Consider the following 25,932-nt stretch of genomic DNA (forward strand, 5'->3'; position numbering starts at 1 on the left):
CGGAGCTTTTTTTAAAAAATCCGACGTTCAGCAACCGTAAACTAGAGAATTTTGCTTGGGTCGTTTCCTGCAACAGCATTTACACGTGCCTAACGCAGCGAGGCCCCAGGACAGCACCTAAAACATTGGTATGGCAGTAGTCAGGGCAGGGATTCATCTTTCTTTGGTACGTACTAGTATAGCTCCTCCTTTCAAACAGGGGCATCTGACTGTCTCTGGGGCACATACCGCCACTGCAGTACAAATAATAACGTGTTACAAGGAAATAATCCCTTCTGCAGGATGCTGATTGCCCACTAGATGGTACTAAGGGAGCTCACAAAAAAAAAAAAAAACAAAAAAAACAACCCTCTGCAGTCGCTCATTAAACTGCCTGCTGTCAATAGTATTTTCAGGCTCTGTGTGTCAGTAAAGAAACCCTTGGCTTTTCCATTTTTTGATCCACACCCAGCTTTATAAATAGGTGTTTCGTCCCATTCAATGTCAGGCACCATTAGTTATTTCAGCTTGGGAAATGGTGTGATGCAGATGAAAATAACCAGCCTGGAGGCACAGCGAACGTGCGAGTCTAGACTGCCGCTGTCTCTGCTTTAGACACATTCAACCCCCATACCGAAAACGGCCCCGTTCCTAACATTTTTGTGTTGTATCATTACCGGAGTCGGCTGTCACAGCTCCTGGAGGCTTCGAGGTGCCCAGAGGACACACACTGAGCACAAGAGGCCCTTCCAACCTCTTGGCAATGGCACCTTATGGGCTTCCCAGAAAAGGGGAGGGGGGCCGGAGTCCTGCCGCCCCCTCCCCAGCTCTCTTCTTCCTCTGCAAAGTTCTTAAAAAAAAAAAAAAAAAGACACAAAGTGCTAGTTTGGATATTAAGATTAATATATTTAATCTTTCTTGTTTGTAAAACAAGACATAAATTTGTGTATATATATATATAATTTATATATTTTTATTTATATATACTATATACAGACAATAAAAAAATTTTCCTCTGTATTAGACTGAGAGATTTAAGGAGGAACGATATAGGCATAACGGGGAGCTCAAGGAAACTCATAGTTTCTTAATAGATAATTCACGGGAAAAGAAAAACACGGCTCCCTGTCGGCCTTCAGCATTATAACAGGCTTTGCCCACCATGGACTGAAATCCGAATTGGCTCTTCCACTGTATATTTGCTACATGGTTCTTGAAAGCAGGAGGCAAGAGGGTGCTGTGCCCACATAGCAAGATCCTCTCGGCCTCGCTGACAGCAACGGCCAAAGTCCGGGACAGCCACAGGCCAGGGTACGTTATTGCACTCAGTAGAGGATGCGCATGTTAAAAGCACATTGTGCATTTCCATAACTCTTATGGAAGAACAAGAGATTTCAAATGTGCGTATTCTATAAAAAATAACAGAGATGGGAGGTGACTGATCGTATGGCGATCCCTGATCAGCTCCATGCGCTCAACCAGCGATGGGGCAAGCCAGCTGAGCGTGATAACCCTTCTCCTTCCTGATATCTGGCCCCATGAGGCGAATCCCATGACCTCCCTTTTGGATAAGGGTGCGTTGGGGAGCGACGCAGGGATCCTTGCGGGGCCTGCTCTCCCCATGCGTGGGTGAAGTGTGGTGGGTGGCACAGTACGGGCTGAATGCGTAACCTTGCATTTTCTCCTCGCTCTGTTTTGGAGGGTGGGTAAGTGCCCTGAAGCACCAGTTAAGGCGATCTGATTCATTAGGTCTAGAAGTTAGACTGGGAGGAGGAGGGGAAGCGCAGGGTATGAAGGAAAACAATTAGGAATCATTTTACCATTCGTCTGAAAGTAAAACCAAAACCAAAACCAACCCCTCCCCCCCCAAAACCTCCAAACGAACATCCATGGCATAGTACTAAATAACCTTCTCATGGCAGTCAGCCCAGCAGAGCCAGAAGAAGGACCCCAGCCCCTCGCACCGAGGGCAGGCAGCGCTGCTCGGCTCAGGAGCAAGCCGTGGCTCCCAGACCAACCTGAGCTGGCCTTCCTCTCTAAGGGGCATTGCAAAAAGAAATAGGAGAGGGCAAGCCTTTGAGAAACGGACCCGACCTCTGGAGATTGGTGTGAAAGAGGTCTCCTCTTAGCTGCTAGCCCAGCTTGTGGCTTTGCAATGATCACAGAGCAATCAGGGTGCCTGCAGGCTCTCTAGCGGGGATACCGCCACCCAGCAGAGGAAGGGGAAGGGCTCCCTACTCGGACGCATTAGGCTGTCACCTTTTGCACAAGTCAGTGCCTGTGATCAGGACTAGGGCACCGGTGCCTTGGCTGTGGCAGCAAAGCCAGCATCACGGCACCCTCCCCAGGCTAGGACTACTTCCCAAGCCCTAGCTTAGCAGCAGGGCTTGCACCTCAGAGATGCCCTCTGCTGCTAGTTATGTTGCATTTGTGGGCCAGGGAGACCCTGGAGGCAGAAGAGCTGTTTACGTGGCAAGACACTGGTTTGGCTCCAGACTAGACCACTACCCAAGTGAAGCCAGGAGATCTCAGCTTAGTTCCTGCTACCTCACTGGCCTGGCACACTGTGACAACGGGAGACAGTGTCAGGTCTTTGTACAAGGGAGGCCCAGGACCGCACGAAACCAAGCTAGCATGGAGACGGGGCGACTGTGCCTCCCGAGTAAGGTCGTTGAGAAGCCAGCATGGGAGCGCAAGCAGAGCAGCTGCTTGAGGCTCCCGGACAAGCTGGTGGGACAGCTTGCTACGGGGCCTGAATTTACCCTTCAAAAACTCCACCAACGTAACCCTTCATTCCGCAGAGAAATTAAAGAACATCTTGGCCGTTAGAAACCCCAGTAGACGTGGGCTTTCCAGACACCCATCCTCACCAGACCTACGTGAACGAGAACCACTGACACACAGCTTGGCACGCACTGGCTTGTTGGTTTTCGTAGCTGGCTTACTTGTTGATCAGTGTCTTTAGGGAGCGTGTGAGCGTACTCATAACAGTGGCGACCGTGGCCGACTGGCGAGCTAGCTGCTCCACCGTGTGCTGGTGGCTCAGCGTTCTGGCCGTGGACTCCTCTGCGGCCCGCAGGAGGAAGGTATAGTTTCTCACCACTTCCTCCACCTTGGTCAGCAGCTCTTGGCGCTGGGACTCTGAGCGTACGATGTACGCCAGCCTCACAAATGTCTCGATGAGGCTGCTTAGCACCTGGAAGCTGCTCGTGATGGCGGAGAGCATGTGGGTAGGACTCTTGTCCACAGCTGCCACGCGGCGGCAGGACGCCCGGAACTCCTTGAACTTGAGGGCGAGTTCTTGCTTGTACTCAGCCAGCTGGGAGATGTAAGGTTTGCAGTCTCGGACCTCAGGGCTCACCACACACTGCCTCAGGATAGTCAGGAGCTCGTTGGTGTCCAGCTGCACTTGCAGAAACCCATCCGGTAAGCTGTAGGCATGGCCTCGAAGGGTGTTGATTTTTGCCAGGCTCCCCTCAAAAGTGGAGGTCCTTAAATCTATTTCCTGGGTTTGACTGCCATTGGGACTGCTGCAGGCTGTTGCATCTAGAACCTGAAGGGTCCTGCTCATGACTGGGACCATCTGATTGTCCAGCTTCATTCCTGGGAGTATCTGCATGGGGATGGAATAGGACAGCTCATCCTTCTCGCTCCCATCATCGGCAACATCACATTTCCTGTAGTAGAAGCAGTATCGGATGGAGCAGCACTTCTCATCCTCCATATCTTCATCCCGCAGCTCAGCAGGACTTGCATACATCTCCTCCTGGACAGAGAATACTGCTGAACCTTTCTGGTTCTTTTTCTCCTGTGCTATTTGGACATAAGATGGGTCAGGCACTCCAGAGGCTTCCTGGATTTTGCTTTTCAGAGCAGAGCCGTGGGTGCTGGGCTCAGGCTCTTTCTGGAGGCCTTTCTGCTTTACAGTATAGATGTTCTGGTAGATGTCAGAGGAGAGGGATGTCCTATCAGTCTTATCTATTTCACTGACACTGTAGCGACGCAAGAGCTTCTTGTAGTGCGGAGCACCCACGCATTCCCCTCGAGAGGTGCACGTGGTCAAACATGACACGCTATTCTCTGGATCTGACCGGTAATCTCTAGACTCTAAACTTGTAGATCGTATGCGCTTGCCCTTGGAAGGGCTGCTCACGCTTGTCAACCTAATTGCTTCTGCCTGCTTCTGGTTTTCAGTAGCTTTCTCCCTCCCTCGCCTCTCCAGTTCTGGCATCACCAGCTGGTTAGGGGGTGGCCTCACCCCCCTGCAAATCCGCTTGCAGTCACAGCTGCGCCTTTGCTCCCTGGACATCCCTGGGACTTTTTGCACAGGACTGCTCCTTAGTTGGCAGCTGCAGCGCCCAGGGGCAGGAGGATGCAGATATTCCTGTGGGGGGAGGTCACCTTTGCCCTTTGGCTTGAGCAGCTCTTCGAGGAATTCCAGCTCATACTGCTTCACCTTCTGCAGCTGGGCCTGCCGCTCGTCAGTCTCTCTCTTCAGCCGTGTAGGAAACGTTGCAGAGAATAAGTTCCTCAACCTGAAGGGAGCTTTTGGAGCTTTGGGTTTAGCTGGGACGTTAGCATCTTGCTGGGTCACCTCCAGGACTTTTTCTACTTTTTTACAAGGCACAGTGCTGATTTGCAGGCTCTCGGGCCTGGGCACCAGCTGGATTGGCCCTTTGGGATCCTCACTGGTACTCCTGAAAGTGCTACCAGGTGACGGAGAGTGCAGACTGCCACTCTCAACTTTTAAACTTTTGGCTGAATTTTCCTGTTGCATTTTCTCTCCTAGGTTTGAAGGAGCCGTGTGTCTCTGAAAGACAAGGTTCGTGGCTTCCCCCGCTGCCTTCTGACCTGGCTCTCCACTTGGTGCTTTTCCTGGGGGATCTCTACTCACTTTTTGCTGGTAGCTTTTAGAGAGAAAAGTCTTACCAAGCATCATTTCCTCACCTGGTGAGGCAAGGTGGGAAGTTTCAGCCCTACCGCCAGGAGCTTCTTTAGGACTTGCAGAAACTTCACTATGTTGCTGCTGAGACAGTTGCTGCTGCTGCTGCTGCTGACAGTTGCATAATGTTTCTTCAGTTTGTTGACCTCCTTTAAGTTTCAAAGGCTTGCTGCTGGACGATGCAAAGCTGCTGGTCCCATTGATGTTCTTGTCTTCTGTTGGAGCTGCAAGCATTGGGGAAGCTGAGCCTTTGGCCTTTGCCGCTTGCTGCAGAGCAGCTGAAATGAAGGCTGGAGTCACACCACTCTTCTGACCCAGAAGGAGCTTGGGACTCGGCCGGACCTCTTTGGGCGCCGTCTCTCGTAAATCCTGTGCCTGCTCCCTGCCCAAGGCTGCTGTGGTGTGCAGAGATGCCTCAAAGGCAGCTTTCGCGTGGCCAGCACCTTTGCATTCAGAAGCTGGCACTGGAGCCCCCCTGTTCTGCTCATTAAGCTGCGGGGACAGCACTGGCTGAACAGCCAAGGTGTAGCTCTGCTCAACTTGCTGCTGCTCCTGTTTGCTCTTGCAGTTGGTAAGATTGGGGCTCGGGTGAGAGAGATTTGGCTTCAACGAAGGGCTCGGCTCCTGGTGGCTGAGGGGGTAGGGCGAGGTGAGAACAGCCTGGGCAGCGCAGCTCTGGATTCGGAAAGGTAAGTCCTTCCTTGCCAGGAGGTTTTCTTTGTTGATGTGCTGTGCAAGGAAGTAGGCTGCATTCTGATGCTGCTTCATAGCAGAGACCATCTCTGAGACATCAGTTAGCTCCGAAGAGTTGGTTTCATGGCCAGAATCCAAGGATGACTCAGGAGTGATGGCAGCCAGGACAATAAGACCTGAGGAGGAACACAGAGAAAAACCCACACCAATGCTATGTTCACGCCGCATCACTGCGTGGAGGGGAGAGGAACTCCTTGCAGGAGGAGGGTCCCAGGAGTGCTGAACACAGCATCACGACAGAGGAACTGTAGTGCCTGCCTCCCACTAAGACTTAGCACGTTCAAGAGAGATCTTTCGTTAGCACTGAGCTGGCTTACTAGCTTAATTCATCAAGAGCTCTTGGCCCAGAAAAAGGTCCTGGGAAGGGTTCCAGGGTTAGGAATAGCTACGGGGAGTTGTCTGGAGCAAAAAGGAAAATCTGCCAACAGCTGCTCTGCCATAGTGAGTAGGCAACCAGGGGAGGGGAGAGGGCATCATGGGCTGTGCAGCCAGCAGGCTAGTCCCAGAGAAACCCATTGGAGAGCAGGTTTGCTCTGTGAAGGGCTTACATGCTGCAAAACCTGGGGGTGAACCTTAGAAGACCAAGGGCCGTACGGACCGACTGAGTGGGGTATGTTCAGCTCACAGTGTGGATTCGTTAGTGCCTCAATGCAGCAACAAGGCATATGGACTATTGCAGATATGGGCTAACCAAAAGACTCCTTCGGCCACCATCAGGGAGAGGAAGATTCCCCACTCCAGTTCTTAGAAATCCGAGCAACAGTTTGGCTGCTCATGCTAGACCCTGTTGCCACAATTTAGTTTTCATTAGAAACTACCCCACCATCACTTATGGGGAGGGTTGAGAAAAGAAAAGGCCGGGAGAAGAAGAAACGGAAGGATATACTATAGAAAGGCTACAGGGAAAAAGAAAGGCACGGTGACTCCAATACCTGCTGTCTGCTGTGGTGGCGGATGGGGACAATCCTCTGAAGCAGCCAGGGCTTCCAGAGCCTGCAGGGTGGACACCAGGGCATCATCCAACTCTTGGGCATGGTCTCGGACTGTCCGTGTTTGCACGTTGTCTATCAGCGTCACGGGGATCTCATCATACAGGAGGCTGCAGAGGTGCCGGCCCTGCTCCTGGCTCTGGGCAGCCGCCCGGCGCTTGGGGTCGTCCTCGTCCGAGCTGTTGTCTCGGAAGCCAGGAGGGGGGGCAGCGATGGCAGGAAGCAGGGACGTCGTCTCATCTTCTTCTTCATCGCTCCCAGGAGGGGGAAGTGACATCAAGTCCACCATGTTGTCACGGGCGCTGCCAGGCTTGCCGCCCTTCCGCGAGGCCAGCCGGCTCTTGATTTTGGCTTTGCAGGAATCACAGTAAAATTGCGAGGCATCACTCCTCAAGTGGGTGTCGATGGTGTGGGCCCTGGCCCTACTTGCATGGTGGTCTCGGTCAAGGCCATCCGGGTCATACTCATTTGCAACACCGTCATAGCCTTGGCCAGAGCTTTTGGAAGTGGGGTCAGATTTGGTCCTGGGACGAGTTTCCTCAAAAAATATCAGGTTTTCATTGATATCTGTCCTGCTCTCTCTCTCCTTCCTCTGCTCTCGCATGTGCAGGTAACAAAAGCTGACGAGCTCCGAGTCCGAAGCCCTGGCAGTTTGAGCCCGGGCTTCTCCGGGGCTGGAGGCAGTGCCACCCACGAACCCGCTCTCTTTCTTCCCCGCATGCCCCACGGCGGTGGGCCGGTGCAGGTTGTGTGCGTTGATGTAATCTAAACCAAAATCACAATTGGAGCATTAGGAGCAGCACCTGGGAGAAGGGAAAGGGGATGGAAAACCCATGGGCCACCCCTGGGGAAGCATTCACGTGCTCTCTGCCCTGCAGCCTTTGGGGTCACAAAGACGTGCTCCTGCACCCTGGTCCACCTTGCCCCTGGGGCTCCCCCTGTGGCGTGCCCTGGCCACCTGGCTGGCTGGTTTTCCAGAAACGTATCCCCTACCCAGATGTTGTCTTGGCAACCTGCTGGGCCTGTCTGCCACTAATGAATGCAAGAATAAGAGTGTGGCATGAGGATTTCAGGAGTCCTGCCCATAGCACTGCTCTGAGGCAGGAGCTCTATAACATCATGCAGACATGCGTGATGGAGGGATGCACCATCCTTTGCTTAGCTTCAAACTCACTGCACTTGCCTTGACCTCTCCAGCTTGGGGTGTGTGTGTGTGTGTGTGTGTGCTCTCTCACTAGAGGAAAGGGCTAAGCCTTGAGGGATACCACCCATTTACTCCTCCTCACCATCAAGACCGGGAGGGGGTTGCTGACACTGCAGTTTCTGGCTCTGAGCCATCAACCCCTCCCTGCAACGAGGAGAAAAGGGAAGAGCTGAAGGAAGCAGAGGGGAGAGAGATATAAAGAGTTGGATTTGGTAGATGTGGAAGATGTCCCTGCTAAAAGAACCAGAACACCACCAAGAGAGAATCTCCTGGGGGCTGCTCCAAGCCTTGAGTCTGGACTTGTGCTATGAGGCCCCAGAATCGCCCCTTGCTCCGCAGCTCCCAAGTAAAGCCCACGCCGCGTGGAAGAATGGACAGGCTTTTTCCCCTAAATCAGTAAAGTCTGGATTCTCACCAACAAAGAGCTGTTGAAAGTGTTTTAGGGAGCCCTTTGGTGTGGCTGGAGCGTAGTGACGGCTGAGTCCAGAAGAGCCCGCAGGCAGCAACCATCCAAAGGGTGGCTCAACAGGATTTAGGAAGCAGGTGAACTTCAGCCAGCAAAAGCCCCATGCACACTGACTGGGACTTTCGTAGGACCTGCTCTCACAAGCTCTGGTGAAGGAGCAGGCCACCTCCTTATGTGGTTTGTTCCTGTGTCCCCAGAATGATACATGTTGTAGAGTTTCAATCATATAAATTTTATAAAGTTTAATATTATGACATTCATAATGAAGTATGGATCCTAAAGCTTTTTTTTTTTGATAGGAAGTAGATCAACGACAGCTTGGACCTGCAGAACAACTGATCACTGTCCTTTTATATACAGCCTTTACACATCAGAAAGATTGCCTTGTTCCTCCCTCTCCGCTTCCTCACCCTCCTCTTTCCAAGGCTAACCACACCAAATGCCTTTAATCTTTCCCGACCGGTGCGTTTCCTAAATGTCTCGGTCCTCTTACGTTTTCTAAACGTCTCAGCTTTCTTGCTGCTCTGTGCTGGCCTCTCTCCAGGCTGGCTACCTGAATAAATGTCTCATTTCTGAATCGACGTCTCATTTCTGTGCTGCACAACAGCAGCGGAAGGAGGGCGTGAGATCCCAGCAGAGAGAGCTCGGCGCCCGGCTTGGAGGCAGAGCACCGGGGACCCCGGGAAGCCGCCAGGTATGGGAAATGACGGGGAAGCGGCTGCGGCCCCCGTGAGCCATCAGCAGTATTCAGAGGGCAGCAGCATGCCCGCACGCACGAGCGAGGCTCCTCAGCTCAGCCTGCCGGTTTGTCGGTTATAAGGCAAGAAAGGACTGCTGTGACCGTTTCTGCATCGCGTTGGCCAGACCAAGCCACTTTGCTCGGCCGTTCCTGCATCGAGCCCCAGGAGAACACTGCGAAACGCCGCGCTGTATCGTCTCTTGGGGAGACATCCAGTTTAGCTAGGCTGACTTTAAGCGAGAGAGACCCCAACCCCTGGTTGGGTGCTCCCGCGACTCTTTGCCTCGCTGCTGAAGCTCAGCTGCTGGTGTCAGGGCTGACAGCTCTCCCATCAGGCTCGCTCAGACACAGCCCGCGTCTGCTGCTGCTACGCGTTTCCCCTGCAAGAGCCTCCTCCTGCTCCCTGTCTCCGTGCGAGGCAGGCAGCTGAAACACTGCTTGAGCTCCTGGCCGGTGGTCCAGCCCTCACGAGGGGGCGTCCGTCTGCGTTACGAGTTGAGTCGCGCAGCTGTGCTGCGAACGGGTGCCAGAGGGATGCAGGCTCCATCTTACCGAGTATAAATTAAATCAAATAAATCCTAATTAAATTCATTAGCTCGACACGTTGGACAATTTGTCTCCCAAAACACACATTTGCGTTATACTGTTCATCACCTGCAACGTGAAAAATCCCAAGGAAAACAATACATCTCTCATTTGCAGCACATAGCTGTCGCTTCCGAGCGCCGGTCTGCGACTCCGCACGGGAACGCGCTCGGCGGCGGGCGGCAGCGGGGCAGCCCTTCGCGCGTACCGCCTCCGATGGGTCCCGCCGGGAGCCTGCCCGGCGTGGGATAAGGCAAACGGTTTAACCGAAGGAAAGGCTGGTCCGTGCAGAGCTGCAGCCTGGCTCGTGCTACGGGCAAAAAATTGGGACTCCGCAACCCAGCTGCAAGCGCTGCCGGGCGCGCCGGCGGGGAACGTCCTGGCGAGGAGCTGAGACGCCGAGCTGCTTTGCTGATGATTTGTGCTGGTGGGAGAGGAGGGGGGGCAGGAAGGGGAAACGCAGCGCCGTTCCCGCGGAGGGTGAGGATCTGGCATACGGCTCCACGGGGAAACGGGGAGAGACGGATTTAACTGACAGCATCAGGACAGAGCGCACATTTCTAAAAACGTCTGCAGTTTGGCAGGAGGTTTTAATGGGCCTCAGGGAAGATGGATGTGCTCCTCTACTAGACAAAAAGCGCAGGTCAGAACTTGATTTTACATTTAAGATTTTGGCACCGCCTGTCTGCAGCCGGCAAAGTCAAAGCCTGGGCTAACTTGATCCATCCCAGTGGGGCTCTCCTATCATTCCTGCAGAGATGTGCTAATGATCGACAGTCCCGGCTCACTGTGATCTGCCTCGCCCCTGACAGCTCAGTCTGCAACCGCAGCGAGACCGAAACTGTGGGCAGACTTTGTTTTCTCAACACAAGCCAAATTCACTCCTCCTGAACAACGCCTGAGCAGCTGGGCTGAGCGTACGTGGTCTGCAGGGAAATTGCTTCATTGCGCTGGTCAGAGAGGTTTTTGTTGCAGCCCTGAGGATACAGCAGCCATCCAGAGCGGGGCCAGCTCTCCCATACGAAGTGCATGGGTCCGTGGCGGTATCACGGCCCTACCTGCACTCAGACTTCCCATCACGCTCAGTCCAGCCCCCATGCGAACCAACGTTGTTTTTCTGTGATTGTCAAGAAAAGGGCAATATCTGCTACCCCTTCTGACATAAGTTTGGACCATACCCTATGTCAAGAAGCAAAGTCTCACGGAGGAAAGGTCCTGGCTATTATTGCTGTTGCTACATTGCGGAAAAGCACCTCTTGGACATGCTAAGGTGCCCCCGAGCCACTGGTAGCTGTGGGAGCTCTTCTCAGATGCTTTCCCTTTCCTACTGCATGCGCGGGGGCTTTCCTGCCTCTCTCTCTGGTCCTTGGAAGACCTTTCCTCCTCACCTACCATAAAACACTAGCTCTTAAACCAGCGTGTGCCAGCCTGCCCCCATGGCCCACCTCACTGGCCTCTGAACCCCTCAGAGCCATGGGTCCCAAGTTTCCTGATAGCCCGTCTTGGGTTGACCATGACCCAGGGAAAGACTGCTCTGATGACAGCCCCTTCACTTGAAAACGCCCTTCACTCACAGCAAAACGTGACTAAATGTAATTTTTTAGGACGTCCAGAGCAGAGAGCACAGTGACCGCTGTTAATAAGAGATGCAGGTGAAGAAAGGGAAGGAAGCCATGCTCACGTACTCACAGCAACGTCACCTGCCAGGTCTTCCCCTGTACTCGCTCAGCTTGCTGTGATGCTTGCCTGACTCCTCTTGAGGTCTGTCCTCCCACACGTGCTACATCCGGGTCCGGCCGCGCTCCTCAGACCCCAGAGCCCTTCCCTTCCCCACGGACCGTGCCAGCGCTTGGCACTCCTCCCACCTCCCCCATATTCGCATCCTGAGGAGACAGCGCTGGCACCCTTCCAGCTCACCCGACGGCTTGTCACAGCTCTCTGGAGCTGCAGAGTCACCCTGGCAGTCTGGGGACATCCTTCTCGAGGCAGCTGGCAAAACACCAGCTCCCAGGCCGCCCTGCACACTGCAGCGGGGAGCGTCGCCAGCCCCTGAACCTACAGTTCGTTTTTACCTATACACGCACAAAACACGCTCGATACACACGCCTGCGTGGAATAACGGCAGGTAGCTCATGGTTGGCTCTTGTTTGAGATCACTCTTGATGATAACCAATCATTTTGAGGGTGACAGGGACCTGGAAGCTGTCTTCAAGGCACAGAGAGCTGGCCAGGACCTGACTCCTGCGGTGCCCAGACCTGCACCACGCTGGGCACCTGAAGAGCCGAGACATCGAAACTCTCCTCCTGGTGCAGGAAATCAGGCACGCTTCCAGAGCTGCCCGCTCAGCTCCAACACCCACGAGGAAGGTGACGGTGCCCAAAGGCAGCAGGAGAGCGCTTCCCAGCTGCCCCAGGAGCCTGCAGGCTCCCGCAGAGTTCAGGATCCCGGCCAGCGAGCCCGTGCTGCGTCTCTGCAGGAACACACAAGCTGTTCTGCGAGGACCCAGTGTTTCCTTGGCAGCATTAGAGGACTTTGTAAATGGCAATGCCTGAATCTGCTGTAGGAGCCACCAGAACGACACCCGCACTGCCTTGCACTTGCCAGGAGGCAGAAACAGCTCTTATTACTCTCTCACAGCCAGTGACTTCTGGGCATTTAGGGACTTGCCCAAGCTCACACTGCAAGCCAGAGCTTATCTAAACCGATGACTTGTCTCCCTAATCCCCGCTCTCCGGTCAAAAGGAGGCCTGCAGTTCTCCAAGGGGAACAGGAGCAGAGGGGAGATGCCAGAGCAACCCATCTCCTCCTCGACCGCCGCAGCGCCCCGGGCGAAGGGAGGGAGGAGGCAGCTGGGCAAGGGGGTTGCGCGGAAAGCAGAGGCTTAAACATACCTGCCTTGATAATCTGAGGAGGTGGCGGCTGGCTGGGAGGCCTCGAGAAGATCATCTTCTTGGAGTCCACCAGGAGACGGCAGTAGCCTGCGATCAGGCAGGCAAAGTTGGTGGCTTCAGGCCACTCCATCAGCAACACCAGCGGCTGGAAGGCAAGAGAGGCGAAGTGTGTGAGGGCTCAGCTGACACGAGACACGTGTGCGAAAGGGGCCGTGCTTGGGGCCCTGCACTGGTGTCACTGGTGAGCTGGCTGGCACCTTTCGCACCCACAAGGGAAACACCAAACAGATGCATGTCCTTGCTCCAGAGCACCCACCGAATCACCGTGCGTGACCACGTGCCTCACTTCAGCTGTAATTCCTTGCCTGCTTATTCCTCTAGGAGGGATTAAAGAGGTGTAAGCTACCTTAAGCTCCCGCAGGGCACCGGCATGTGCACGGCAAGGCCCGGATGCACCTGGCTCCTGGTAATTGGTCTGCACGTCACTGCCCCAAACCTACCTACAAGCACCAGTCAGGCCCGGGGAGCTCAGGAAGGCTGAGGAGCCCCACGAGCCCAGATCCCAGTCCTCTTCCACCACAGGCACCACATCACCCTTCCATAAACGAAGACATCTGCTTCCAGGGAGCTGCAGAGGGGGCAAAAAACCATTACACCCCCGGCCCCAGCCACCACTCTGAGCCTGGCGGATCTCATTTAAAGCTAACCCTTTGGAAAATTGGATCCGTGCCTCGGAGCAGATGGTGTCTTCTGTTCTAGGAGAGCACTTATTCTCCTGCTAAAAAAGGCCTTTGCTTTAAAGAGAGGAAAAAAACAGACGTGCCAGGTATAACCCCACGGTGCAACGAGGCGACAGACACGGAGCTTCCCCGACTCGCGGCTGCTCCCGCGGAGGCGGCGCGGGCGCCGGGGCCGGCAGCAGCGGAGCTGCCTCCCAGGGCCACCCCGCCGCCCGAGGGCCACCGCCAGCCCGTCCCGCGGCACAGCTGTCCGCCTCCGAGTCCCGCCGGGCCACGGCGACGTCCCGTCGCTTCCCACGCGGAAAACCGCGCCGCTTCCGAAGAAGAGACGGGTGGTGCTGGCAGGTCTCTGCGACGGCCAGCTTTCAAACGCAACAGCCGACTCAAGACTCAGAAGACCTTGTTTACCGCGTCCAGGGCAAAACAAGCCCATTTTATAACCGTTTAAGCCCCCACAGTGTGGAAGGCATTAAAGCTACTCCTGTTTTCTTGTTCCATAACCACGAGAGCTCCCAGCACCCTCTGGCCAGTCCTACCCCCTGCTCAGCAGCTGCTTTTCTAAGCCATCAAGCAAAGTGACCCATCCTGGCAAAGGAATCACATCAGGGTCTGGCCTACGCGACACAACAGACCTGGCTGCAAAGCCACGCGCCCGGCGCGGTGCCGCTATCCGTGCGCCCCGCTAGCCCAGGAGTAAAGACGTTCACCGCTCCTCAGCTGCTGCGCGAGATGGGGAGGAGAAACGATACGCCAGGCCAACGAGGCTCTGCCGCGGGGCTCTGCCGCAGCTGGCTTGACAAGGCTGTTTAAGCGTTACAGAAAATAAAGCTGAGCTGACAGAGATCGAATGGAAAGTATTAAGATAGCGAGAAGGGAGAGGAGAGGATTCTTCGTGCGGCTCGAAGGAGGCAGGAATGCAGCGGTGAGGAGGGGGATGACACCTCTCAGCCCAGCTTCAGTCTTGACATAAGTGATGAAAGGCAACCATGTGTTCCCGCTCTGCCATATGAAACAGTCTTAAAACAAGTGCCTTCTACCCAGGGCGAAGCCTTCTTGGGTTTTTCAAGCCATCTGTTGAATAAAGAGACGTTTGCACATTTTTTCTCCCTCTGTTATGCAGCAAAGAGAGTTTGAGTGCTACCAACAAAAAACGAAGCAAAGACCGGGGTGAAAGAGGAAGCAGCTGCTGATTATCCACTAAAGGATAATGAAATTAAGAAGCCGAGACCGGCTGAGAATCCTCTTTGCAGAGGCAAACTGGCGGAGGAGTTTCCACCACAGGCGGGTGTCGTGCCAGGCACGCACGGCTGGTCCTCGCGGCCACCCCGCCTGGTGGCACCGAGTCAGGGACCTCGCCTGCGCAGGCGCGGACACCCTACTCCCTTCTTAACTCAGAGATCTGTCTCAGTTTTAGCACGCTCCCAGCCATTCAGGGAGCGAGACGGTAGCTTCTTGCTTGCAGGAATCGATCCACGGATGAGCCGACCTGCAGCGGGACTGAACAAGGCAGACCGGCGCTTCTTGCCTATGAATAAAACACAAAATGCATCAAGCTGCCGTGAGTTCCCTGAGCCGGCGCAGCCTCCAGATCGGCTCCCCGCAATCAGCACGCCGCAGTTAATTGTAGCACTCGGCTCCGCAAGGCAGACGTCTTAATACTGATGAGCGTTATAGCTTAGCGGAGGGGCCTTGGATAAGATCGCTCCCATCTGCCGGCAAGGGAGCGGGGTGCGGGTTCGCCTGTAATTGCCCAGCATTCAAAGATCGTTATTACGGATGAAACCACTCCATCGGCTGCGCGGTGCCAAGTCGATCCAGTCGCTCGAGCTTTCGGCACAAAGCGCACCGAAACGCTGGCCCCGGGCAGCAGAGCCGGGTGCCCACCGCCTCGGGGCAGGATTAGTCCGGGTCTACAGAGACCCAAAGCTCCCGCGGTCGGGCCAGACTGCCCCGGCCCTCGGTGGGGTGGCTGCTGCCCGACGACCGAGCTCAGGCCATCACCCTTCCCTACACGGGTTGCAGCACTGGCTCCCTCTCCACCTACCCACCCATTGCTGCAGAAATTGCAGCAGCCCAGCTGTCTTCGAGCCTTCGGTCCTGCAGGATCTGAAAAGAGGAGGTGTCACGAGCGGCAGCTAAGGGAGCTGTTATTTTCAGACGTCGGCAACGCTGGTCACCCTGTTCCCAGCAGGCACCGAAAACCATCTCTTAAGAGACGCGCTCAGGCGAAAACCCGCTAAACAAACATTTACATGCTGAACAGCCACGTCAAAAATATCCAGCTAATGTTGCTACGGATTTTATACGGTAAATCGGCGGCAGCTGTGCATGGAGCTGCCGAGTGATAATAACGCAAGGCTGAATTCGGTGCTGCGGGCTTTCTGGCCATGCCAGAGGCCAACGGGATTTCCCTCCGTCCCTTCGGAAAGCTGCCGCGAGGGACAGGGAAGAGGAGCGTCCGTGCTCGCTCTCAGCCTGGTTCTGCTACTCCTGGTTATTAGCTCGGGCGCGACGGAGCAGAGCGACTCCTGCCAGCAGCCCGAGCGGAGGGAAGGAGGCAGCGAGAGCCCAATCGGCGGCGTTTCTCTAAGATGGCCCCATCTTCGCGCTCTTCCTCATCCTTCGCGCCGGCCGCTCTCACGCCGGCTCCGTCGGCAGCGCCGCGGTTTTGCGGGACGGAAGCTGCTTTAACGCAGCATCTGGCTTGCTGGGATAATCCGACCTCTTTAAAAGCGCCCAGGCTCCGATTCGCAGGGGAGGCGCGGGTAAGAGTCGATCTCCTCAGACCTCCGACGCGCCGACACGAAAGGAAGCAAATTTTAAAGAAAAAAAAATTCTTTTCACAGCTCAATACATAATACCACGCTGAAATCATTCATGTTTTGATCTTTCGCTCTTAGTGGTTTTCGGGAATTTTAAGTCTTAATGAGAAAAGGTGACTTTTTTCACTTACAGCTTCCTGCTGGGCGACCAATCTAATTGCAGAGTGAAACAAGATAAATTTATACCAGGTATCAGAGACAAGTTTTACATTAGCTTATTAAGGACGCAGTGCTTTTCCTATTCCACGCTACCTTTAACCCAAAACTCGACGTCCTTCCGAAGGACAGTCTCCTGCTCAGGCAAAGGTGAAGGTCTCAGGGAAGAACGTCGGCATGGAGCTTTACAGCCGAGGCTTTGCCGGAGGATCTCCGCAGTCCTCCCGTTCAAACTAATTTACGGCCTGAGCTCTGCAGGCTATAACGCTTCAGCTTACGCCTGCTTCAACCTCTTCCTTCCACAACGCAGCGCGGGCTTCGCGCTGCTTCCCTTACCGCAGCGCAGGAGAAGAGTTGGGATATGGATTTATCTAAGTTACGGTCTCTGGTTTACTTGACGGCTAGTGCTGAGTCTACAGTTAATAACGTAGGCATCCGGGTCTAACAGGACAGCGGTCGATCCTTCGCTGGTGCGTGGCCCTTCTTTCCCTGCCTTTAAGGGTTACGGAGGTGGCGGCGATGGGGACCGTAACCCTCCCTCACCCGCCGGCCAGCGCCGCTCCTGGCTCCGGTCCATGGGATCTGCGGGTCTCCGCAGGGACCTCCTCGGTCGTTGCAGCCGGAGGAGCCGCCACTTCCGCGGGGGCGAACGACCTCCCTGATCCAGCTCGGCCAAAACCGCAAACCTCCTGGACCGGCGCCTCCATAAAACGTCGACTTTTAGGTCTCCCGCTGCCCGGGCGGGAGGCTGCAGCCGCTGCGTTACCAGCGCTCGGTATTCCTCTAAATAAATCAAATTTGGCTCTGCCGGCTCGGACAATCATCCTCCGCGCGTGCTGCCTGGCTCCGGCGCTCGCGCCCGGCCCCGGCCGGGGCTGCTCCTGACCCCACGTGCCGCTACGCGCCTTAATCCCGCCGGAAAGACCCCGCGGCTCCTGGGGCTCCCTCTTCCCCAGGCGACAGCGCTGCAGAACGGCTTAAGGCCAACAAAACTCATCACACGGGCTCAGCTCTGGGACCCGCGGCCGCCCGGCGGAGGGCCGGCTCGGAGGCGCCCGGCGGCCTTTTCGTCCCCTTGTATCCGCGGCCGGCGGAGCGGGGCTGAGCCCGGGCGAGTCGGAGCTGCGCCGTCGGGGTTTCACTCCCGAGCAAAGCAGTTATTCCCCCGCAAACGATTTATTGGGCACACGCGCCTTCTCTTCCTGCTGCGCGGCCCCCCAGCGTCTTTACGATCTCCTCCAGCTTGCTCGTTACCTGCCGACGTCCCCCGGCTCCTTCCCGGCGAGGCCGTCTGGGCGCTGGCGGGGGCGCGCCGAGCCCTCCGCTGCCCGCGCGCGTCCCACCGGCGCTTGCCTTTCTGCACCGATCCTGCGGCCGTCGCTGAGCATCTGCCGTTTCCACAGTAACCCGGCGGCTGGCTGTGCGCACTGCTGGCAGAGCCGTGCACCGCCCGCACAGCCGCGCGCCGCCGGCACAGCCGCGCGCCACCCGGCACAGCCGCGCACCAACCGGCACAGCCGCGCACCAACCGGCACAGCCGCGCACACCGCCAGCTCTCGCCCGTCCCAGCGGCTCCCCGTGGCACACAGCCGGGGCTGCCCCGCACAGCCGCGCACCACCCGCACAGCCGCGCACCACCCGCACAGCCGCGCACCACCTGGCACAGCCGCGCACCAACCGGCACAGCCGCGCACACCGTCAGCTCTCGCCTGTCCCAGTGGCTCCCTGCGGCACACAGCCGGGGCTGCCCTGCACAGCCGCGCACCACCCGCACAGCCGCGCACACCGCCAGCTCTCGCCTGTCCCAGTGGCTCCCTGCGGCACACAGCCGGGGCTGCCCTGCACAGCCGCGCACCACCCACACAGCCGTGCACACCGCCAGCTCTCGCCCGTCCCGGCGGCTCCCCGCGGCACACAACTGGGGCTGCCCCGCACAGCCGCGCACCACCCGGCACAGCCGCGCACCACCCGGCACAGCCGTGCACACCGCCAGCTCTCGCCTGTCCCAGTGGCTCCCCACGGCACACAGCCGGGGCTGCCCTGCACAGCCGCGCACCACCCGCACGGCCGCACACCACCCGCACAGCCGCGCACCACCTGGCACAGCCGCGCACCACCCGCACGGCCGCGCACCACCGCCAGCTCTCGCCCGTCCCGGCGGCTCCCCGCGGCACACAGCCGGGGCTGCCCCGCACAGCCGCGCGCCGCTGCCCAGCGAGGCGAAGCCGCCGGCTCGGCGCCTGGGGCCCAGCGGCACGACGGGGGCGGAGGAGCCAGGCCGCCGCTCGGAGCGCGGCGCCCCGCCGGGTCACAGAGGGCGGAGGAGGCGGACTGACCCGCGGCCCCGCGTTTCGGCGAGCGACGCGCTCGGCGCGGCTCAACGGACGGCGGCTCGGCGCTGCTGCAGAGCCTCTGCCCGGCTCTGCTCCCGTCTGACGCGACCCCAACTCAATCCGGACTCCGTCCTGTTCAATGCAAGGTGGGGGCAGGCGAGAGCGCGCGGCAGAGGCCGGCGGGCTGGAGGTACCTGCTCTCTTCCCTCCCTCAAAACCTTCCTGGGCAGCGTTTGGTGCTCACGAGGGCGGTGGATGCCCTGACGCGGTTGCAGTCCATTGCACGTCCCCGCGTTGGCTTGATAACCTCCACACGTGCTGCTAACACGCGAAAAGCCACCGATGCCCTCCAGGACCAGCGTTCGCCCACGGTTCCCAGGCGTCTCCGAGCAGATGCTCCAGCAAACCCAGGTGCATTTGTGTCCCGCAGCCCTCCCACGGGCGAGCACCGAACCCCGACCAGCCCGGCGTGCTCCACAGCCTCGGCGCTAGCTCCTGGTCCCCTGCAGCCCCCGGCCCTGCCCCGGGAGGGACCCGTGCCTACCTTGGCATCCAGGATGCTCGTCTCCACCCGGGCCACCCCCTGGTTCTCCCGGAACAGCTGGATCTTGCTGACCTTGCTGAACTCCGACAGCACCGTGGTGAGGTTGGTCTTCAGGTCGATGACGTGGCTGATGCCGTGTCGGGGGCCCACCAGGAGCGTGGTGGCTGGCTGCTTCTCGTCCTGCGAGCACCACCGCACAGAGAGGGGCAGAGAGAGGGACAGACGTGAATAAACGCACCTGGGGGCCGCACGGCTTGCGCCGGCTCTCTCCGCAGAGCCGAGCCCGGGTGTCGCCAGCTCAGCCGGCCGGCCCCGGCGGGCAGGAGCTGCACACGGGGGCCAGATGGCTCATGCGGAGCAGCAGGTGAACCCCCCTCCCCGAGCCTCGCTGCAGCGCTGGGAACAGCGTGCAGGATGCCAAAGTAATTTCAAAATAAAGCACTGAACTGACCGTCCGCATGAAATATTCAGGCCCGCTGGCGTCGCTACGGGAAAGTAAGAGCACGTTACAAATGTGACTGATCTGACATTGCCTCTGAGGGAGGGAGGCGGAGGAGGAAGCGAATGAATTTCATACAAGAAGAGAGAGCGAAGCCTTGGCTGAAAATAGAGATCTTTCTTGTCCCGGTCTGCCCAGCAAGGATGCTTCAAGCCAGACCTGGAGGTGAGGAGGAAGCTGGGCAGACCAGGGTGGAAGAGAATAAGGGAATAGCTAACGTGGGGCTGAACTCCTAGGCTGGCGTGCTCAGCTGGCCCAAAGTCACCACTTTGGTGTCAGGGATAAAAAATAGCAGAGCACCCACAAGAACGATGATTTGCCCAACGCTACCCACCCCAGCAGCGTCGTAGCCACTGCTCTGACCGCTCGGTCGTACCACCTGCGAGACACCGTGTGGTTCTGCCTTTCCTTCTTCCTTTCGTGCAGCCCTTTGAGCTGCGAGGTGGGAGCTCCGAGTCATCGTGGAACAAAACAAATCAAAGGCTTCAAGAGACCAAGTGAATGAGGCAAAGCCAGGGAAGCCAGGGAACTGCCAAGAGCTCGGTAGAGGGTGGGGTAGAGGGACAATGGAGAGAGGTGGCACTTACAGCATGGAGTCCCCTGGGTGGGAGGTGGAGCAAGAGGGATGGAGATGGAGAGGTGAGCCAGGCAGCGGGGAGCCTTAGCAGGTCCTCCGTTCTCCTGTTTGGCTTGGTGGCTTTCCTCCTGCCATGGAGAAAGTGAGGTGGCTTGGGTGAGGGGTGGAGATGCCTCTGATGGAGATGAGGGAGGAGCAGGCCATGCGGGCGGCAGCTTCCCGAGAGCCACCAAGCAGCGGCCAGGCTGGGCCGCTGCCAGGGCAGATGTTACGGCCAGCTGATCTACTCCCTGCATGGACCAAAGAGGGAACATGCTGGCCTTTGCCGAGGACCCCCATCCTCCGAGTCAGACGGCAGGATGCTGCCGGAGGAGCGGGAGAGCGGAGGGCTGTGAAGAGCAGCCCAGCCGGACTGTGCAGACCCGAAGGCCAGGGCAGAAGTAAGGCTCAAGCACGTGCCTGAAGCTACTCAGATCTCACCGAGCAGACCACCTCATTGCCAAGAAACCAAGGAAGCAGCAGCTCCCTGGCCCAGCGGAGCCGTGGATCGGTCCCACCGTCGGCAGCGCTCTGACGGCCCTTAGGGCAGGCTCTGACCTCGGGAGACCGAGGGAAGCGTCACACGGAGCTGTCATCTCCGTGGACATCACGGCCACCTCTCGCACGGCGCCACGCACACAACCTGGGCCAAACGCCCCCCACCCGCCCCAGCCGGCGCCAGAATTACCATACCAGCCCCACGGTGTTGAAGAGGACTCCGGCGAAGGTGGGCAGCTCGTTCAGGATCCTCAGGTACTGCAGCTTCGCCTGCGCCGCCGAGACCTGAGGAGACAGGTCACCCGCAGGCTCACCGCCAGCGCAGCGGGTCCGGGGCGGCCGGGACGGGCGCTCCCGTCGCGCTCCGGCACGAGGAGCCGCGGCGGCGGAGGGGGATCTGCTCTGCAGCGGCTCCGGCGGACTCGAGGGGCGACCCGGAGCAGAGGACGGCCGGGGACGGCGCTCGGGCCCCGGCGGGGCCGCGTAGCTCCGGCGGCAGAGCTCAGAGCGCCGCCGGCACCGGGGCGCCTGCTCTACAGCCTCCACCAGAGCTTTCCCGGCTCTGATTCGGGCAGGCCGGCCCACCGAAGCAGGGACAACCGTCAACCCAGAGGTACGTGACGCGGGCTGCTTCGGCCAAAGCGGGCCGGGAGGCCCCCGGCGGCGGACGCGGGGCGGAGCGGCTGCCCCACCGCCGCTGGAGCAGCGGCAGTGGCGTACGAGGACGGGGCTCTCCGGCCGGGCTGACCTTGGGGCCGCCGGGCGGCTGGCTCTGGTGGGCCTTCAGCTGCTGCGAGAGCGACTTGCGCAGGCTCTTCTCCTTGGCGAGCTGCAGGAGCGAGGGCGGCAGGAAGGGCTCCAGGCCCCACTCCTTCCTGCGGGCGGGAGAGGGGCCCGAGGCGTGAGCGCCCGCCGGCGGCGAACCGATCCGACGGGGCCGAGCCCCGGCTAGCGGGACGCCACGCGCCCGCGACCCCTTGGGTGCAGCCGAGCCGGAAAGCACGCCTGATGGGCAACCGCTCGCCGAGAGGGAGCCAAAACCGCGGCCGGGCTTCCCCGCCGTCCCCGGAGCAGCGACACCCTCCCAGCGTTGGGTCCCCACGGGCACGGTGGGGGGACAGCGAGACCCCTCCAGCCCGGCCGGCGCTGGCTCGGCTCTGCACCGAGTCCGACACCGACTCACCTGGACGCCGGGCAAATGACCCTGACCCGTTCCCGGGAGCACCCCGGGGCCCCGTTCCCTGCAGCCTCCCTGGAAGGAGGAGCAAGCCCGGGGAGGGGACACCCAAGCAAGACGTGGGGACGGCTTGGGGCAAGGGAGCAGGACTCACTCCACGTTCTTCAGGGAGACCTTCTGGCTGGGCCGGGTGGCTGAGACGGTGATGTAGATGTGGAGGGCGGCCAGCGCCAGCAGCATCTCAGGCTTGGGGTCCATCCCGAAGCGCTCTCGGATCACGTCGTTGCGGCTCTGCGGGAGGAGAAGCGGCGGGGGGGGGAGCTCAGAGAGGCGCCGGGTGGGCGCCCCGGAGGAAGGAGCGCGCCGCGCCGCCGGCACGGGCCCGCTGCTACGGGCAGGCCACCACCGCCGGGGCTTTCCCTCCGTCACCCCCAGGGACACCGCCACCGGGGAGGCACAGCGTCACAGCCCAGCCCGGGCACGCGCACGGGCCACCAGGCGCTGCCAGCTCCCCGCCGCCAAGGCAGAACGCGCTGGGAGGCGGCGGGAGAAGCGGAAAGGGGGCGTCCCCGTCCCCTACCTGGATGTACAGGTACTCAAACGCCGCGGGATCCCGGCGCAGCAGCTCCGCCGGGTCTTTGGGGAAGAAGCTGACGCGGAAGAGGCACCTCATGCCCTGGTAGTGCGTCCTCTGCACCACCTGCGGCGGGAGCAGGCGGGAGCCGTGAGGCCGGAGCAGCGCGCCGCCGGCACCGGTGGTCCCCTCGGCCAGCCGGCACCGGTGGTCCCCTCGGCCAGCCGGCACCGGTGGTCCCCTCGGCCAGCCGCGTGCAGGCGGTGCCGCCGCGCGGCTGGCCGGGCCGCTGCAGCGTTCTGCACGAGACGAGGCCGAGGTCCCCAGGGCACAACCGCGGGCTACTCGCACGCTCTCTCCTCTTGGGGAGAAAGCCCCCCCTCCACCCGCCGCCGGCCGGGGGGCCGTTCCCTCCCCGGAGCCTTACGTGGGCCAGCGGCTGCTTGTCCTGGAGAAGCAGGAAGCGGTGGCTCTGCTCCGGGCTGGAATACTCCAGGACCAGGGCAAAGTGCTCGATGTGTCTCAAGGAGAGACGGTCCTGCAGCGTCACCATCACGTCCTGCAAACGCCACAGGCGGATTTAGGAGACCCTCGCTGCAGATCCCCCCCCTACCCACCCGCCGCCCCAGCACGCTCCATCGGGGGAGCACTTCCAGCCGGGCAGGGACTGCCGTGAGACCCCGATGCCGGCAGCGAGACTCGCCGGCAGACCTGTCCCGGCTGCGGGGCTTGCAGCAAAACAGGACCGGGGGGAAAGAGCAAAACGGCATCCCTTCCAGCTGCAAAACGCATCTCGCAGGCAGGCGCAGGGGCTGCGTGCTCCGTGGCAGCAGTTTGCGGCCGGCCGCGCGCTGCCGCAGCGTTTGTGCAAGGAAGCGGGACACAAGGAAAAATGGCTCCGGCGGCGGCGAGAGAGCCGAGCGGCGCGGCGGGGAGCGGAGGGGCCCACCTTCACGGTGGTTCGGCCATCGAACGTGAAGGACTTGATCTGCCCGTTCTCCAGGAACACCTTCAGCACGTTGGGAACGAGGAGGAGAGCTTCCTTCTTCAACATGTCCTGGCGGGCAGGGCCGGCGAGACGGGAGGAGACGGAGCAGCGGGGCACGGACAGGGAGAGGAGGGGAAGGGAGAGACGGAGGGAGGGAGGACGGATGGCAGTGATGGAGTGCTCACGGCATCCTCCGCTTCCCCGGGATCGCGCGCTGAGAGGCACGTTTCCCTCGGAAATCCAGCGCGACGCGGGGCTGCCGGAGGGCTTCGCCCCCCCGCCCCAGCTCCCATCCGCGGCAGGGCGAACCGGGCGGCCGACGCCACCGGCCCGACGTCCCGTCCCGCCTCCCGGTCCCCCTTTGCTGACCCGCCGCCCGCGTTCAGCCCGCCGCAGGCTTGCGCAAGCCCTGCGCTAACCCCCTCCCGCCCCTGCACAGGGAGCTGAGCGAAGCCTGACGTTACTTAGCGAGCAACGTTTGAATCAGATAATTACTTAATTGATTTTGCTTAAAAATAGAATTTGCTAGAAGCACTTTAAGGCTTTTTTTTTTTTTTTTTGGGTACTCGTTGCGGCTTAATGCAACCTTTCTGCAACGAAGCGGGAACGCCGCTGGGCCGCAACGCTGCTGCGGGATGGCAGCTCCCCGCTGCCGCGCGGCGCCAAACCTGCCCCTTCGAAGCCTTCGGCGCGGGGTGCCAAACCGCACGAGCCTTCCCCCGCGCGGCCGGGGCAACTGCAGCCGGGGAGGCAGAGCCGCCCGGGATCGCCTGGCAAGCGGGCAGGACTTACTGGGTCCGTCTCGCCGACCGTGACCTGTTCGGAAAACCGGACCTTCGCCGGGTTGGACCTCAGTTTCGCCTTCTTGGCTGCGCTGATGAAAGCAGATTTGGGGGACTGGAAAGAGAGCACGGGGTGAACGGCCGGCCCGCCCCGGCGCGGCGCTCGCGGAAAGGCAGGCGCCGGGCTCTCCAGAGGATGCTCCGGCCCGGCCCTCCGCTCCCGACTCCTGCCACGCCAGCTGCCACCCGCGCCCGCCGGGGGTCCCAGCACCCCCTGCCCCGGCTTTCTCCAGCGGGTGCGATTTGGACAAACGCTGGCCGACATCTCGGGTCGGAGCTGCCTCGCTGTTCTCCCGGGAGGTCGCCGCGGGTCCCCCCGAGGGGACGAGGGCTCCCGCTCCCTTCCCCGGATTAGCCCTCCGCTCGGGGGGCAGCCGCGGTGGGGGGCGCCGGCTCTCACCTGGTGGGCGTGCAGGACGGTGAGGACGATGAAATCCTTGGCGTTCCTAGGACGCAAAGGAGAAACGAAGAAAGGGTTCGCTCGACGCCACGCGTACGGCCACCGAGAGACGGGAACTCCGCCAGGGAGAGCGCAGCGGGCAAAGTCCCCCTCGCCCAGCCGGGCGCCGACCGAGACCTTCTGGCCTCCTTGAGATGGTTCGTGCGCTACGGGCGCCCACGTCCTTATTTCACCCAGCTCTGCCGAAGCGGAGCCTGGGGCGCGAATCAGCGCGCGGTCTGCGGTTGGGGCTGCCCAGCGCAGAGGCCGCGGGTGGCCCCTCTCCGGGAGCTGCTCGGCCCCCAGGACAGCTCCCGGCCGCTGCCTTGCTGCCCACGCTCACCTCGCCAAAGGCCGGGGCTCAGCCCCTGCTGTTGGTCTTGCTGACCAGGACGCCCTGGCCACCTCTCACGTCCCCAGGTCCTTCCCAGCCGGCACCCGCAGGCTGCAGCCTGGAGCTGCTGGACATCAGCCTTGCTGGCACGGGCTTGGTTTCACTCCTAAGGTCTATGCAAGCCCAGTCTTGACCTGAGCCAAGTCTGGCTCAGCCTGGTGGCTCAGGAGGACCCCGCGGGTGGCGACGCGGGTGCACGGTCCGCTCCCGGCTCTCGGCCACGCTGCCCGGGGCCGGCGGCGAGGAGCCCTCACCTGACGAGCTCGATGAACCTCTCTCGGGGGGCTTCGCTCACGTCCTCATCGTTGATGGCCAAGATCTGGTCTCCGGCCAGCAGCTTCTCCTCGGAGGGGCCGCCTGCCGGGACGGAGCGGTGAGAACCGGGCTGGCTTCAGGGCTCCGCGAGCGGTGGCAAGGCTGCCCCGCGCCGCCGGCCACCCGCCCGCCCGTTGGACATACCTGCCGTCACCGAGCGCACCACCACGGGCTTCTCGCTGCCGGCCACGAAGCCGAATCCGTAGAGGGGGTGGCGCCGGACGGTCACCTGTCGGAGCGTGGCCGAGGGCAGCTGCCCACATTCCATAGCATCGCCGCGCGCCTCCGGCATCACATGGCTGCGGCGCACAGCGAGGGGCCGGCCGTCAGCCAGGCGGGCCCCGCGGCGCCCGGCCTTGCCGCCGTCCCCGCTCCCCACGGCCAGCCGGCGGAAGACGCGGTGTTGTCTTCCCCCCCCCCCCGCCCGCAACCTCCGCCGCGCGGAC

General features: G+C 59.9%; 1 protein-coding gene across 1 annotated transcript; it reads right to left on the reverse strand.

Annotated features, from left to right (window-relative positions):
- Window positions 1–945: 945 nt before the first annotated feature.
- On the reverse strand, window positions 946–25,785 carry FRMPD3 (FERM and PDZ domain containing 3). Its single transcript, XM_068957159.1, has 14 exons — window positions 25,631–25,785; window positions 25,426–25,528; window positions 24,739–24,784; window positions 24,289–24,393; window positions 23,458–23,565; window positions 22,936–23,067; window positions 22,515–22,634; window positions 22,089–22,225; window positions 21,506–21,632; window positions 20,953–21,042; window positions 19,145–19,324; window positions 12,550–12,694; window positions 6,607–7,428; window positions 946–5,790 (listed from the first exon to the last, which is right to left on the reverse strand). The coding sequence occupies exons 1-14, from the start codon at window positions 25,776–25,778 to the stop codon at window positions 2,921–2,923; spliced, it is 5,133 nt and encodes a 1,710-aa protein (XP_068813260.1). The 5' UTR covers window positions 25,779–25,785; the 3' UTR covers window positions 946–2,920.
- Window positions 25,786–25,932: the final 147 nt, after the last annotated feature.

Source organism: Struthio camelus, chromosome 11 (assembly GCF_040807025.1).
Source record: "Struthio camelus isolate bStrCam1 chromosome 11, bStrCam1.hap1, whole genome shotgun sequence".
Classification (NCBI taxonomy): Eukaryota; Metazoa; Chordata; class Aves; order Struthioniformes; family Struthionidae; genus Struthio; species Struthio camelus.